Raw genomic sequence first — 13,825 nt, 5'->3', positions numbered from 1 at the left:
GGGGGTTCCCGGTGCTGCCGCCGCCGCATCCCCTCCCCGGGGCCGGGCTCGTTCCCCCGGCCCGGTGCCTCCCCCCACCCCGATCCCCGGCGCTGCCCGAGAGGGACCCGGTGCCCCCGGCCCCCCCCCCGCGACAGGGATACGGCACCGAGCGGCGGGACCCCGCTACCCGCGCCCCACAGAGCCCGCGTGGGCCCGGCCCGGCTCTGCTGGGACCCCCCCGCTGAGCTCCGCCCTGCGAAGGACCGAAACAAGGGAGCGACAGCCGAAGGCGGGGGCTGCCCCCGGCAGCAGGACCCGAGGCTGGGGAGCAGAGGGGTCCCCCCTCGCCAGGAGGGCGTTCGTCACCCCCGACCCCCCCAGGACAGCACCGGCTGCTCCGCCCTTCAGCTCTTCCCCCACCATGCCCAGCCCAGGACACAGGGACGCTTGGCGACTTCTCCATCGCTTTATTGTGGGGGTCACCGGCAGAGGGAACCCCCTCCCCAGACCCAAAACGTTTCAGGGCCCACGACACAGCCCTGGCCCCGGAGCCCCCCCGGGGGCACAGGCGGCACAGACCATTCCCCACGGCAAAGGACCCCCCAACCCCAGTGAGCGTGGAGAGCCGCCCCGGCCTTCCCCCGGCCCCCCAGAGCCCCCCGCAGCAAGGGCAGGCAGTGCGGGGGGAAAGAGGGTCTGGGGTCCCCACTCCAGGGTTTCAGCTCTCGCCGCTCCGGGAATGATGCGGGCAGAGGAGCTGGAGCTGCGGCTCGGCCCGGTGCTGGCCAAGGACACCGGTGCTGGCCAAGGACACCGGCGCCTGCAGGTTTTCCACACGTGTCCCACTGATGCCGCGACTCGGCGCGAGCGAGGATTCACAAGGGAGGGCAGAGACGCCGCGTGCTGCCGGTCTCAGCTCACGGACGCCGGCTCCAGGCTCCCGTTGGCGGCTGCTCTGTGGGCCGGGGCGGAGAAGGCGGCTTCCTCCAGCCGCCTGTCGTCCCTGGGCCCCGGCCGGCACGCCGCCATCGGCAGGTGACTCTGTCGGGGACAGAAAAGGCACGGTGGGCTGGCGGCAGCGGGACCTGCCCGGGCAGAGGCGAGGGCGAGCCCAGCCTGTTGTCGCTCCCACGCGAATTGGCCGTTCCACAGGGACGGGAGCACCAACAGACCGGGAGACGTTTCCTCTGGGCTCCTGCTTGAAACCAACGGCTACAGCAAACCAGTGGTCTTCATTCAGGGCCTGGGGGGTGCGTGCTCCAGGGCTGGGGTCCCCCCACCCCAACCCTCGGCTCCCACCAGGGGAGAGGCACTGCGGGGACAGCGTCGGAGGGGTGACGGGGGATGCAGGACGGGGCGTCTGAGGACGTCTCCAAAGACAACACCCTTGGGCATGGCCTGAGCAAGCCACAGGCTCCGGGTGGGACACAGAGGAGCAAGTCGCAAGTGAAAAATGAGACTCAAAAAAAGGAGAAAGCAGAAGCCCTTTGCCCAGAAGACGACAGCTCCCCTTAAAATCCCCAGATGGGAAAAAATAGGCTTCCCACAGCGGGTAGTGCCCAGCCTGCGAGACATCCCCACTGCATCCCAGACAGCTCCCGCGACACCCGTCCCACGCACAGGAAGAGGGTGGCACCGAGCCACCCACGGAGAAGAGGCGACTGCCCATCCTCCACCGCTCCCCCGGGGACGGGCTCTGGCTCCCACCCCCTCAACACTCCTAATATCATCCAGACCGTGGGCGTAGCACGGGTCCGAACTCCGTTGCATGGGAGCAAACCCCCCGAGGGCCTGGCTGCTCGGCGGGAGGGCAAATGGGGACTTGTCCCGCCGGGAAGACACATCCTCCAGCTCACTGCAGAGCCCCAGGGGCAACAGTTAGCCCGGAGCAGGAGCTGGAAGCCCCCGGTGCGCTCTCCCGGCTGTACCTGCGCAGGGAGCTCGGCCGGAGGCTCGGCGGCTGGGGAGAAGACGTGGGCAGAGGAGCTTCCTCTGTCCGCCGGCGCCGTCTGCGGAGGGAGGCCTGGGGGGGAGGGCTCCTCCAGGGCCAGGATGTCTATGGGGGCCTCGGCAACGTCTCTCAGGGACTGATCGAGGGCCACAGAAGGGTCAAAGAGCAGAGGGGACGGGGGACACTGCATGCCATCGCCCACCACGTCCAAGTCCTAGGAGAGAAAACACCGGGAGCGGCTCATCAGGGGGAGGGCTCCTGGGGAGCCCCGCGGGAGACAGAAGCGCAAGTCGGTGCAGCCCTCCGCCGCCACCCCTCCAGCAGCGGGGCAGAGGCGGGCAGCAGACTGCTCCACTGCTTTATGGGCACGGGAGGAGGAAGCGGCGGGCACCGTGCCACCAGGACCCCAGCCTCAGCGGCTGGGAATGCAGCTACGGGGGCCTCCTCCTCCAGAAACGGCGTGATCCAGGCTGGCAGTGCTGCACTCCCACTGAAAACAAGGTGTGGGGCACAAGGTCCGGAGCCCAGCGTGACGTGCTGCCCCAGAAGCACCCCCTGTGCAAGGGTCTGATCCTGCCCTCCTCAGGACACCCGGAGCAGTCACCCCTCTCCCAGGATTTCACACAACCCTCTTTGCTTTGCCCTGACACAAAGGATTGGAGTGGACGGTCTCTGGCTTACTCCTCCGTCTGCCCTGCTCGCTGCCGTCTGCTGCGTGCGTGGATAACCCCGCTGACGTGAGAGGCCGGGATTCCTGCGAGGCTATTGTTAGAGGACGGGGTTTGTTTTGGCTTTAGAGGGTGTTTGACATCAAGGCGAGATGCCTGCGACTCACGAGTGGCACTCTACCAGCCGAGCGTGACGCGAGATAAAACACAGATGCCCTACGCAGCCGTACGCTGCTGCAGCTCCGAACCCCTCCGAGCCGAGGACAGAGGGCTCTCGCAGGGTGCCTGCAGTTACACCCACGCACGGCTCGGGGTACGGGGCAGGAGCAAGGCGCCCAGGTTCCTGCCTGAAGCACCCAAAACTCCGCACCGGGCGGGGGACCCTCCCAAAGGACAGGCTGGGGGAGAGGAACAGTTACGTTCTTCATTTCCGACCTGAAAAAACCCTCTCCCACAAAGGCTGTTTTCACAGAGAGCGGCGTGCCGGCGCTGCCCCACAGGAAGGGGGGCTGGGATCCGGTCCAATGCCCACCGAGGGCAGGGAGAGCGTTCCCTCGACCCTGGGGGTGCTGGGCCCAGCCTGGCCCCACAGCAGCAGCGCTCGCTCTCCCATGTTAATGCTGTGGCTGCTGCCATCCCCGGGACTCCACAGCTGCTGGCGATGCCTCCTCCGTCAGCAAACTCTAAAGATTTGCCTCCTGATAGACTCGCTCAAGAATCCCAGGGCCATCCGAATACTAAAGCAAGTGACGTCTCGTTCAGAGGAGCAGCTCCAAATGACCACGGTATTTTTTTGTTTAAACAAATTTCAGAGGATTTTAAGCATGTAGGCTTAACATGCATGTAGGACATCAGAATAATCTGGGGATTAAAATCCTCATGTATTCCTCATGGGAGAGAAGAGGGGAAAAAAAATCCTCTTTTTAAAAAGCCCCTAAGTACGGATTTAAATGAGAGCACAGCCCTTCTAAAGGAGCAGGCACCAACCCTACAGAAACAAACATCTCCCAAACCTTTCGCATTCCTGCACATTTTTCAAGAAACTCTCCTTCCCCAAGCCAGCAAGAATAAAAATGATTCTACATGATCTGTGCTGGGGAGGCAGTGCTTTACGTGACGTCCATGTGCGCTCCGCAGAGAGAGCACCGGGTCTGCTGCACTGCAGCCCGCTCCACGAGTATTTCAGTGTGACTTCACGGCACGTAATGAAAACAGCAATATTCAGGGGAAGCTTTTCCGCAGGACACGTTGCTTGCACGCCACAGCCTAAAGCACACTGCACAACTTACGTCGCTGAACTCCAGGGGCAAGCTCTCCGTGGGCTGGAGCTCAGCAGCGCTCAAGTACAGGTCCGTGGGGGCAGCTTCCAGCTCCTCGGGGACAGCCAGCACCTGCTCGGGTACGTACATCTGCGGGGGCAAGCGGAGGTGGAGCGGGCAGCACGGATCCTCGGAGAGGCTCACGGGAACCGGCTTGTTGCAGGGCACCTCCTCGGAGCCTTGACACGGTTTAAACAGAGTCTGATTAGTGTCCTGACAGATGTCTGGGAAGATGCGGTCAAGGGAAACCTGCACAGCAGGCAAGACGTGCGTCCAGAGGCATAAACGCTCCCCACTCACCCGCCACCCTCCAGGAGAACGTGTTAAAAACCCCACGCATCTCTCCAAGGTCAGGAGTCCAGACTCCAGAGTTGCGCCCCGACTGCCCGGCAGTGTGGGTGACGTTACTTGCATGATGGAAAACGGGGACACCACCAACAGCCTCCCAGTGGGGGCTGGGAGATGTAGCTGGATCCCTGTAAAGTACCCGCAGATCCTCAGATGGAAGGTATTACAAATGCACAGGCTTACTTTTATTTGCAGACATCCATTTAAAAGGCATCTGCACAAGCCTTAACATCCAACACGCAGCGGAGATACGAGCACACACAATGCTTTTTCCACAGCCAGGAGTTTAGTTCCGGTATTTCTGTCTTCCCAGTGCATTTTCCTTCCCAATGGAAAACCTATTCCTGCCAGAGGTGTAAATGGGATTTCCTGCCTTTAATCACAAACAGAAACTCTGCTCCAATTGCATCGCGCTTGCAGAGCAAGCAGCAGCAGAGAGTAGCTACAGACCAAATCCCACCCTCTTCCAAGAGCCCTGCGAAACTGCAGCCGGACCCACCGCTGAGGCTGCGCGAGGGTCTGCATAAACAACGTTCTACTGACAGTCGTGACGTTTCCACTTACTGCTGCGAGGAACAGCTGAGATTGTCTCACCAAGCGAGCGGAGCGAGGCGCAGTCTCCACGCAGGTGACAATCTGGAGCTGGGGCCAACGCAGATTTCAGCTGCGGATCAAGCCTTTCAGATACCTCCATATCAAACCCACCCAAATAACTGCCCAGCTGTTCTCGATGTTTGTGGGGTTCACGCCGCAGTTTTCTCTTCACACAGTGCAGCGTGGGAGAGGAAAAAAAACCCCAAACTTCCAAACCCACATAAACTGGCAAAAGGCACCAAGTTTAACCCAGTTTCTTAAGCTGTCTAGGTTTCAGGTTTATCCTTTCCTCCTCTCCTCCCTGCACCGAGGCAGCTGTGAACGCGCCGCTACGACTTCCCGGCAGGCTGTGGGGAGCCCCTGATCTGTGCTAGCAGCCACGGCACGGAGCCCAGCCCAGAGGAGCCAGATCTCTCAGACACTCGAGGGCAGATGCAGTGAGGAAAGCGTCTCTGTGTGAACAGGGTGGGGAAGCCAGATTTTAATCTCTCTGAATGACTCCCAAATCAAGCACCGACTTTATTGGTAGCCAAAAAGCATGGATTGCCAAGATGACAAAAATCACACGCTCCACCTGGAGCCCAACAGCCCAGCTGGGTTCGGCCCTTTAATGCATTGTCACAAACAATCCAGCTCCTGAAAAGCAAACAAAGCCCAAGAGCCTCCCGACAACGCACAAAGCAGAGCAGACTGCAGATGTTATCGGCTCAGCGGGGCTAACCAAAGTAAGATCTTGTTTGTGTCAGTGAAAGTCAGCTGACAGCTCAGACGTAAGGAAATCAAACCTCGCTTTTTCCACTCCCTTCTCGGCCTGCCCTGCTCAAAGCGAGCCAGCTACAAACAGCAACTTGCTCAAACCGTTTTATACGTATTTATCCTGTCTTTATTTTGAAGTATATGGTCACCAGAGAGAAACAAAGGCAGCTTCCTGCTCCCCGGGCTGCTCCCTGTGCATACCTGGAGTCGAGTCTGCCAACTTCAGTAACAAAACAAAACAAAGAGCTCAAACAAAACGAAGAGCTCATCCTCCCCCCTGGCTGCCAGCTCTGCTCTGGGACCCAGCGCCAGAGCTTCTCCTGACTCACACCTGCAAGAGCTGCTAATGCAGCTCCCACACGATCCAAACCTGCTCCTGGACACATCCAGCCAATCCCACTCAGACAAGAGCTGCGCAGATGCACCCGGGGCAACGCTGGGTTCATGGATCCCCTGTTGGGGCAGTGATCCCTGAGCTGGGGGGATCCCAGTGGAAATTTCAGTGCTAGCCCTCAAAAAACCGAGGCTGTTTCAGAAGGAACAGCTCGAGGCTGTTCACACACATGTGTGGGAACCTTTCAAAGAGTAAAAGGAGATTGAGCTGACCCATGGCAGCCCCAAACAGGCTAGGAACCACTCCCTCATTCAGATCCTCCCCAAAATCACTGAGCACATGCTCCAGCAGTCAGACACCCCTTCCTACAAACAGCCCTCACAGCAGGACTCATACCGAGCTCACAGACCCTGCCCAGGATGGCTGTTGGCACCCAGCACCTGCAGCCAAGCCAACAGCAGACTTGCTTCTACCCGCCTTTCACACAGCCAGAAACTCTCTCGTGCCTCCCTCGGGCTTCGTGAGGTTCCCTTGTGGCTTCCAAGTGAACTAGCCACCCCGTTCGGATGCTCTGGATCGGCCAGCGTACCACAGGAAGGCTGCAGCGGGACCTGCCCGGGCAGAGGCAAGGGCAAGCCCAGCTTTTTGTCGCTCCCACACGAATTGGTCGTTCCATGGGGACGGGAGCACCAACAGACCGGGAGACGTTTCCTCTGGGCTCCTGCTTGAAACCAACGGCTACAGCAAACCGATGGCCTTGATTTAGGGCCAAAGAGAAAAAAGGAGGATCAGAGACACTTCAAACTGCCAGCAAACAGTCAGGAGCGCAGCCCAAGACAGCACAGGCAGATCAAAGGATACGCGTAAGGCAATGCCTGGTCATCGGGAGGGACTGGTTGGAGCATCGGACATCGTCGACAAAGGCCAAGCACCTCTGGCTGGAGCGGGTGGTGTGCGCCTGCAAGTCCAAGAGAAGAGCTCAGAGCTGCGCTGGAGAGTCGTCCGGCTCTGTTCCAGAGAAACCCCCTCGGCTATACAACACTTGCGTCCTGCTTTCAAAACACGCCAAGACCAAACTCTCAGTTCCACTCCAGCAGAGCCTCGCTCCTCATTATGTCCTTCCCATTCAAGCTTTTATTAAACAGAGCTGAGATAATAAGGCACGACTCAATTTCAATAGGAAGAACTTCACCTCAGAAGTATGTCTCAAAGAACAGGGTTTCTCAGACTTATCTTCAACTTTCAGAAGTCCGTTAAGGGAATACTTTGAATTTTAAAATGGTTACAAAGAAATGGCTGCACACAGTTTCAAATTTAGTTTCATGTGTGATGCAAGGGGCCTGCCTTTGCGTCCCCAGAGGTCTAGGAAGAGTTTCACCACTATAAGAAGGAGTATTTTCCACGCATTTTTCAGTGATGAAAATCAGGCTACCTTGTACTGAGCCCTCCCTTTCAAAAGGGAAAATTCTCCAAGCCCACACTTTAATTTTTGTAGTTTTGGTGCCCATTTAAAATGAACCCCCACTGTTTCAGCCAGCGTGTGGATACTGAGGACCAGATCTTTATGTCCTTCAGAAAGCGTGTTACAAGGGGCAATCCGGCAGGGCCAGAGGGGACCTGGCCTGGGATCGCTCCCAGGAAGGGACGCGAGGAGAGACCCAACTTCCAAGCGAGGCCGTTAACTCCAGCCGTACCCAGTCCTCGAGCTGCTGGACGCACCTGCTGGGCAGCGCCGTCGGTCGCCAGCATCCTGCGCTCCTTCAGCTGCCGGTGGAGCAGGGCCTCCACGCCGTAGCGCTGCCGGTAGCGGCGCAGGCACTTCAGGCGCTTCAGGTTCTCACGCTCCTTGGCCATCAGCCCCTCCGGGCCCGTCAGAAGGCTGCTGCCTGCGGGGAGCGAGGGAGGGCTCAGAAAATACCACCCCACCTGCCACGTCCTTCCATTTTTTTTGGTATCGAGAGCCAAAATCAGCTGTCGAGAGCTCCAACTGCTGACTAATGACACAGATGTCAACGCAGAGAGCGAACGAGCAGCGAGAGCTGCGCGTATAAACAGGAAGCACATCTTTGGCTTACATAAGAGGATGACAAAGCAGACTCCATCCCAAAACTTATCTCAACTGCTCTGTGCGCACGAGGAGGCGACCGAATATTTTTAAGCGTCTTTTAAAGTAATTTGGCCACTCAAAAGCCTATTGTGACTTCTGCAGGCAGAATAGCAGTTTGTCAAATTTCAGCTTGCTCCTGTGCAAGTTCTGGAAGCTTCCAGTAAGCACTCCCAGCTGTAATTACAGGGCAACGCTCGGGATCTGCTCTTCTATTACTGGTTTGCTAAAAAGAGTTCTACAAAATTGTTATGTACCAGACTTCCAGTTATTTTTATTTGAGACCGAGCCATATTATGCCATTTTCCAGGATGAGCTATTATAAGACTATGCTAGAGAAGGCATTCTTTGCACTGCAATACTTGCAACCAGTCACACAACCCGGTTCTGCCTCTGCTGAGCTACGAACTCCTGCCTCCAAGAGCATGTTCTGTACAGGGAGAAATCCAACCGAGGCAGAAGTGCTTTTGCAAGGGAAAGCTGCATCTGTGCTAAGGAGGAATACGTCATTTCAGCAGTACTGGTGTAACAACTGAAACAAACTTCTGCCGATACAGACAGGACCTTACAGATGAATAAATTTTTTGTTCATAAAACCAAAAACAGGAAATCCCATACAAAAAAAGAACTTTTGCCTCAGAATTAACTTTGTAGTCTCATTTCCTGACAACACTACAAACTTTGAAGAGCAAAGAAATCCGGCAACCTTCCTAACCCAAATGATACCAATCTCCAGGCATGAGGCCAGCCACAGAAATACCTTCTCTAACTGAGTTTCGGTCCTACGGTAGTTCTGACCCTTACCAAGACAGCATTGCTCTGAAATCTGCTTCTACAAAGAGCAAAAAAACCCCATTTTTTTAATGTAGAGTTCTGCATGTGTTTTAGAGAAGCGCTGTGCCCTCAGCCAGATGAATACGGATCAGTGACTACCTGTACCAGTACTTGCCTATGGCTTCATGTTCTCCCTTGCGGCTGTGCAGGTATCGGCGCTTCTTCTCCTTCAGAAGGTGCTGGAGTCGTTTGAACTGGTCAATGTAGAGAGACTGCAGGCGGATCAGCTTCTCTCGCATGATCAAAGCCACCTCCTCCGCTGTGTATACACCAGCATGCCTGAAAAACACCCACACAAACAGGGTGAAGTTTCTAAGGGTCCCTCAGGGCTGTTCTCCTGACCGAATGACACGGACGTTATCAGAAACGCCGGCTGAGCAGGACTAGATTAGACAGATCAATGGGCGACAAGCAGAAATACTGATCTTTACATATTTATTTTTAATTTAAGAGATCATCCAGAGACTGCTGCTGAATGGGCCACTCCATACTGAAAGAGGATGACCATCAAATACTTCCCAGAAGAACCACCAGGTCCAAGACTTCCGAGCATTCACACCTAGCAACTCACCAAGGCACAAAGTCCAACTGCAACACCATCGATAACGTCACCTCTTCAACATAACTGCCATCTCCTCCGGTACCACACCGAGCTCAGAACGCGCTGCACGCTACACGTGTGTAAGCAGCCCCAAGCATCCAACTTACTTCAAGGGATCCTCCTGGTCGCTATCGATGCTGTCAGCCTCGCTGTCCGGGTCCCCTCGCCACGTCTGGTCCACTGTGATAGGGTCCTGCTCGCCATCGCTCCAGCTGTCCTCATCTGAAAAGACAAGTCACCCTGAGTGACAGGACACTGCCCTACGTCCCCGTGCTCGCTGCTCCTGGGCAGGGCAGCCAGGGACCCCGGCAGCTCGGCTCCACGGCCACACGGAGGTAAACCAGCTCTGCCTCTTGCCAAGGGAGACTTCTCCTCCCCAGCAACGACATGGAACAACAGGAAACCCACCAACTCGGCGCAGCCTACCTAGGAACCATGAACTGCCAGCTGGCCCCACCGAGCGACCCTGCGAGATGAGAAGCTCAGCACCGAGCCAGCGTTTGACAGGCACCGCTAGAGACTAACCCAGCAAAGAGGAAAGCTAGCTAACGTTTCTACTCTGTGACTGCAAGGGAAGAAAACCTGCAGGATTTTGGTCTGGCAGTGTGACTTGTCTACAGTCAGTGGCAGGCGAGACACGCCAGGGTTTGCAGAACACAATCTTTTACCCACAGACCCCTGGGATCTTTTTTCACTGGATTTAAGAAGTCATATTCTTGGCATTTCCACACAGAACGGAGAACTTCAGGTCCTCTCTCTCCGGTTTTCGCTTTCAATTCTTACCTAGGATCCGACTGGCTTCGCTGCGGCTGCTCTCTGCGGTCTGGGAGCCCAGCTCTGTTTTGGCATAAGAGCTAAGCTGGCAAAGGAGAGTCTCGCTTACAGGCCCAGGATTGGACTTCTTCATCTGAGCTTGGAGCGCCAGAGTGTTCCTACGGGCGTGCTCCGCACAGAACGACACGCTGCGGGAAGAAATCACAAGCTCGTTACAACTCCAAGCCCTCAGCCAGCAAAACGAACAAGCGATGCACTGAGAAATGTTCCCTGGCATCTGGAAAGCACATCCCCTCTACAGTTCTCTCACAGAGAGAGCTGCTGGCTGCAGGTACAGCTCGGAAATGCCAGAGAGCCCCGGCTGGCTCACAGACCACACACCACCGCTGAAATGCCACCTCTGGCACTGGAGCCGGCAGCCACATGGCACAGCGGCAGGGAGAGAAAAGAGCTTTTTGCTTAAAGCCACTGAGGTGAGCTCTTCTGCTTCCAAACATTCACACTGGACTCTCAGTTTCCACGCAGAGCGTGCTGGCCCGCATCGGATGGATCCTTTTTATCGCAGAGGGACCAAGGGCAGAACGAAGACTACCAGTGTCCACATCCCCGTCACCTCTGAGAATGGAACGCGGGTTGACTCTCTCATAAGGGAAACTGCTCTGCTGACACGCTTACTGAATGTCGATAGCTGTTCTAGGTCCTTCCACCCACAGCAGTCAGAATATTTTATATGCATCAGAGAACAAGAAGCACCACCAGGTCGTCACCTCCACATAACGCACAACCAGCCTATCTGTGCTGACGATTATCCATAAGCACAGACAGCAGCAAATTTGCTGGGCTGAGCGGAGGTACGGGACCGCGTGGGTGCACGTACAGCTCTTACAAAGGACCTGGATCACTGCAGCCACCTTCTGATGGCAGAGGGCAGCAGCCCGACAGTCCTGCGCGACCAAGACGACTCCACACAGTGTCCAGCACTCACAGAGTCTTTTTCTAGCTTAAAAACGCTTCAGAAAGAGGAAGCCACTTGTGTGAGGTAACGTAAGTGCAGCAGCTGAATCAGGAGAAGGACCTTCTCCTGCCTGTTTTAATTCTACATGGTACAGAACCAGAGAACCAGAAGACAGAGGTACTCACCCATCCTTCTTCTCTGGTTTGGGCGCAGCGTTGGGACACCGCTTTCCATTCTTTGTTGAAACATAGCTGCACTGCTTGAAAGGGGCACTCCTGTCTTCCAGAATGTGCTTAATACAAAACTCCTGCCCCTCCAGCCGCGGCTGGGAGCACTGGCGGTGGGTGAAGGCACATGACAGAGGCTCCTGCGGCCGTGGCACAGGAGTAAGGCGTCCTCGGCTTGACGGCAAAACATGGATCCGAATTCTGTTCATGCCAACACCTGCTCGAGGGATGCAGACCAGTTAAAAGAAATGAAACAAACCACTAATAAAAAGAAAGAGGAGCAGCATCTGCAAACATCTGCTAACGCATCTGAATAAAATTCTTTGACCCCCTTGAACAGGCGGGAGATGAAGCTCCTATAGAGATAGTTTCTTCCAAGGTCTGAGGAAACTTTTAGCTTTGCAGCAACCCCATTTCTGCACAGAATGAAACACATCTCACTCACCTGAGCTACCAAGCAGCAACATCCATGCCAAGGTGTGGGCACAACAAGCACTGCTGCCTGCCAGCACTGTGGCCAGGGGGGAATACGTGTCCCGGGGGTACCCCTCTACCCCAACCACCCCAGTGCAGGACCCTTTCCTCCCAGCGCACGAATCCCACAGCTCCATACCCTCCCAGGGCACAACGCTCCCTTCCATACACCAACCCCATAATGCCCAAGACAACCCCCAACCCTTCACGGCATCGTCTGAGCCTCTTCCTCAGTGGGCACAACCTCCCAACCCTGTCCCCCCCCGCCAATGCCTCCTACAGGCCCAGTGCTCACCCCAGCCCTGCACCCCTCCTCCCCGTGCGCAGCTCCCCAACTCCACAGTGCCCAGCACAGGCTCCCTCCCGCCCAGTGCAGCACCAGTGCAGGACCCCCCCCCTCCCAGTACACACCACCCCCCCGTGCAGCTCCTCAGTGCGTGGCCCCCGCTCCCGGTGCCCATCCCCGCTCCCGGTGCAGCCCCCCCCCCCACGCACGTGCTCCGCCACCCGCCCCGCGCCCAGGTCCCGCGCATGCGCAATCGCGCCGCCCGGCTGCTCCGGCGCCGCCATTTTGTCCGCGGGCGGCGGGCATGAGGGGCGCTCCCGAGGGGGGCCTAGGCAGCGCTGCCGGAGCGGAGGGCGAGGGAGGAACGGCCCCCCCCGTCCCGTGCGGAGCGGAGGGGTCCCGGGGGAGCGCGCAGGTGTCGCGGCGAAGGGCTGCGCGGGCCGCGCTCAGGGCGGGCGGAGCCGCCGCCATCTTACCTCGCTGCCGCCCCGGCCTCCCTGCTGCCTCGCCGCGCACCCGCCCCGCCACCTCACTGGTCCGCCCGGCCGCCAATCAGCGACAGGCGCGGAGGCGGTGCCGCGCGCGGTTGGCCGAGCCCGCCGTCACTCCGTAGGGACCAGGCACCACCCCCCCCAAGGAGTCACGTGAGGGCAGCGCGGCGGGAAGCCGACACGTGGGCGCGGCGGGACCGGGGGCGTACGGCGGGGCCCGGGGGTTTGGCAGCCCCGAGCGAGCGAGGGGAGACGGGAGCGGGTTTGTGCTTTGGCTCTGGGAAGGCAGAAGCTCCCGGTAGTCCCAGGGACACCGGCTCCGTCCCAGGGCACCAGCCAGGGGCCAAGAGGCCCCCCCCGGCTCTATCCCGTCCCCTCCCGGTTTCCCGGGACATCTGCAGACAGACGTTGCTCCCTGCTGATTAACGGAAAGGGAAGAATGAGCGATTCACCGCAAAACCCGACAACCTGGGAGCAGCCAGCCGAGCCGCCAAGAGAGGCTCCAAAAGCAGCGGGGGGAAGCGAGGGATGGGCCTTTGCCGAGAGCCTGAAACCTAAAAACCGTACCCAAAACCGGGGGGGGGGGTTACCGACGGCAGAGGCGCTGGCGGGGTTCAGCAGCACCGATTGCTTTTAAAAACAAGCTTGATGTAGAACAAGAGTTTCACAAAACCATACGGAGACAGTACATTTATTGAAGGTTGGAAAAGTCAAGTCTGGTAACAAAGGAAATTGGCTTTTTCCTAAACATTCAACCAAAACTCAGGCGGCTGCCCTGGCCCAGGGCTGAGGTCACGGTAAAAGTGGTTTCCAGCTCGGCTGCGAACAGCCACGCGCCGGCAGGATCCCCGGAAGAGCTGCCCCGGGCACGGTGACCCTCCCAACCAGCCGTCCTGCACGGTCTCCTCCTACGTCCCAGCTGGGAGCGCACCATGCTGCTCCTCTCCCGATCGACCCCTGCACAGCCACGGACCGAGTCCACCAACGCGTTTCACGCCTAAACCCGGCTCTGCACGCGCCGGCGGCATGACCCAGCCAGCCAGCGCCCAGCACGGGGCTGCTCTGCCCCAGCGGGTGCTTTCGGGCACAATCCGACCCCACGTACAAGCCCCTCGCTCAGCAGCACT

The 13,825-nt window shown here is 57.9% G+C and overlaps 1 protein-coding gene and 2 non-coding genes across 4 annotated transcripts; all 3 read right to left on the bottom strand.

Moving 5' to 3' along the window:
• Positions 1-434: 434 nt before the first annotated feature.
• On the bottom strand, positions 435-12,732 carry KANSL2 (KAT8 regulatory NSL complex subunit 2). 2 transcript variants are annotated; one of them, XM_075133931.1, is made up of 10 exons: positions 12,684-12,732; positions 11,406-11,664; positions 10,275-10,453; positions 9,599-9,713; positions 9,002-9,169; positions 7,672-7,834; positions 6,814-6,910; positions 3,891-4,144; positions 1,911-2,147; positions 435-1,023 (listed from the first exon to the last, which is right to left on the bottom strand). In XM_075133931.1, the coding sequence occupies exons 2-10, from the start codon at positions 11,654-11,656 to the stop codon at positions 895-897; spliced, it is 1,593 nt and encodes a 530-aa protein (XP_074990032.1). In that variant the 5' UTR covers positions 11,657-11,664; positions 12,684-12,732; the 3' UTR covers positions 435-894. The 2 variants fall into 2 exon arrangements, with proteins under 2 accessions (XP_074990032.1, XP_074990031.1); XM_075133930.1 differs by lacking the exon at positions 12,684-12,732 and adding an exon at positions 11,893-12,097.
• On the bottom strand, positions 1,100-1,228 carry LOC142073838 (small nucleolar RNA SNORA2/SNORA34 family). The gene has a single exon (XR_012670482.1). It is a non-coding gene; the product is annotated as a small nucleolar RNA SNORA2/SNORA34 family (small nucleolar RNA).
• LOC142073837 (small nucleolar RNA SNORA2/SNORA34 family) lies at positions 6,596-6,724 on the bottom strand. Its single transcript, XR_012670481.1, has one exon. It is a non-coding gene; the product is annotated as a small nucleolar RNA SNORA2/SNORA34 family (small nucleolar RNA).
• Positions 12,733-13,825: the final 1,093 nt, after the last annotated feature.

Source organism: Calonectris borealis, chromosome 30, assembly GCF_964195595.1.
Source record: "Calonectris borealis chromosome 30, bCalBor7.hap1.2, whole genome shotgun sequence".
Taxonomy (NCBI): Eukaryota; Metazoa; Chordata; class Aves; order Procellariiformes; family Procellariidae; genus Calonectris; species Calonectris borealis.
The sequence above is the reverse complement of the archived record's forward strand: the minus strand, read 5'-3'. Positions and strand labels throughout refer to the sequence as shown.

Coding starts and splice junctions, on each gene's coding strand:
- KANSL2 (XM_075133930.1), bottom strand. CDS start 12,088: ATGGAAGGGAGCGTTGTGCCCTGGGAGGGTATGGAGCTGTGGGATTCG. Junction 11,665..11,892: donor GTTGCTGCTTGGTAGCTCAG/GTGAGTGAGATG, acceptor TCCCTCGAGCAG/GTGTTGGCATGAACAGAATT. Junction 9,170..9,598: donor GACCAGGAGGATCCCTTGAA/GTAAGTTGGATG, acceptor GGTGTTTTTCAG/GCATGCTGGTGTATACACAG.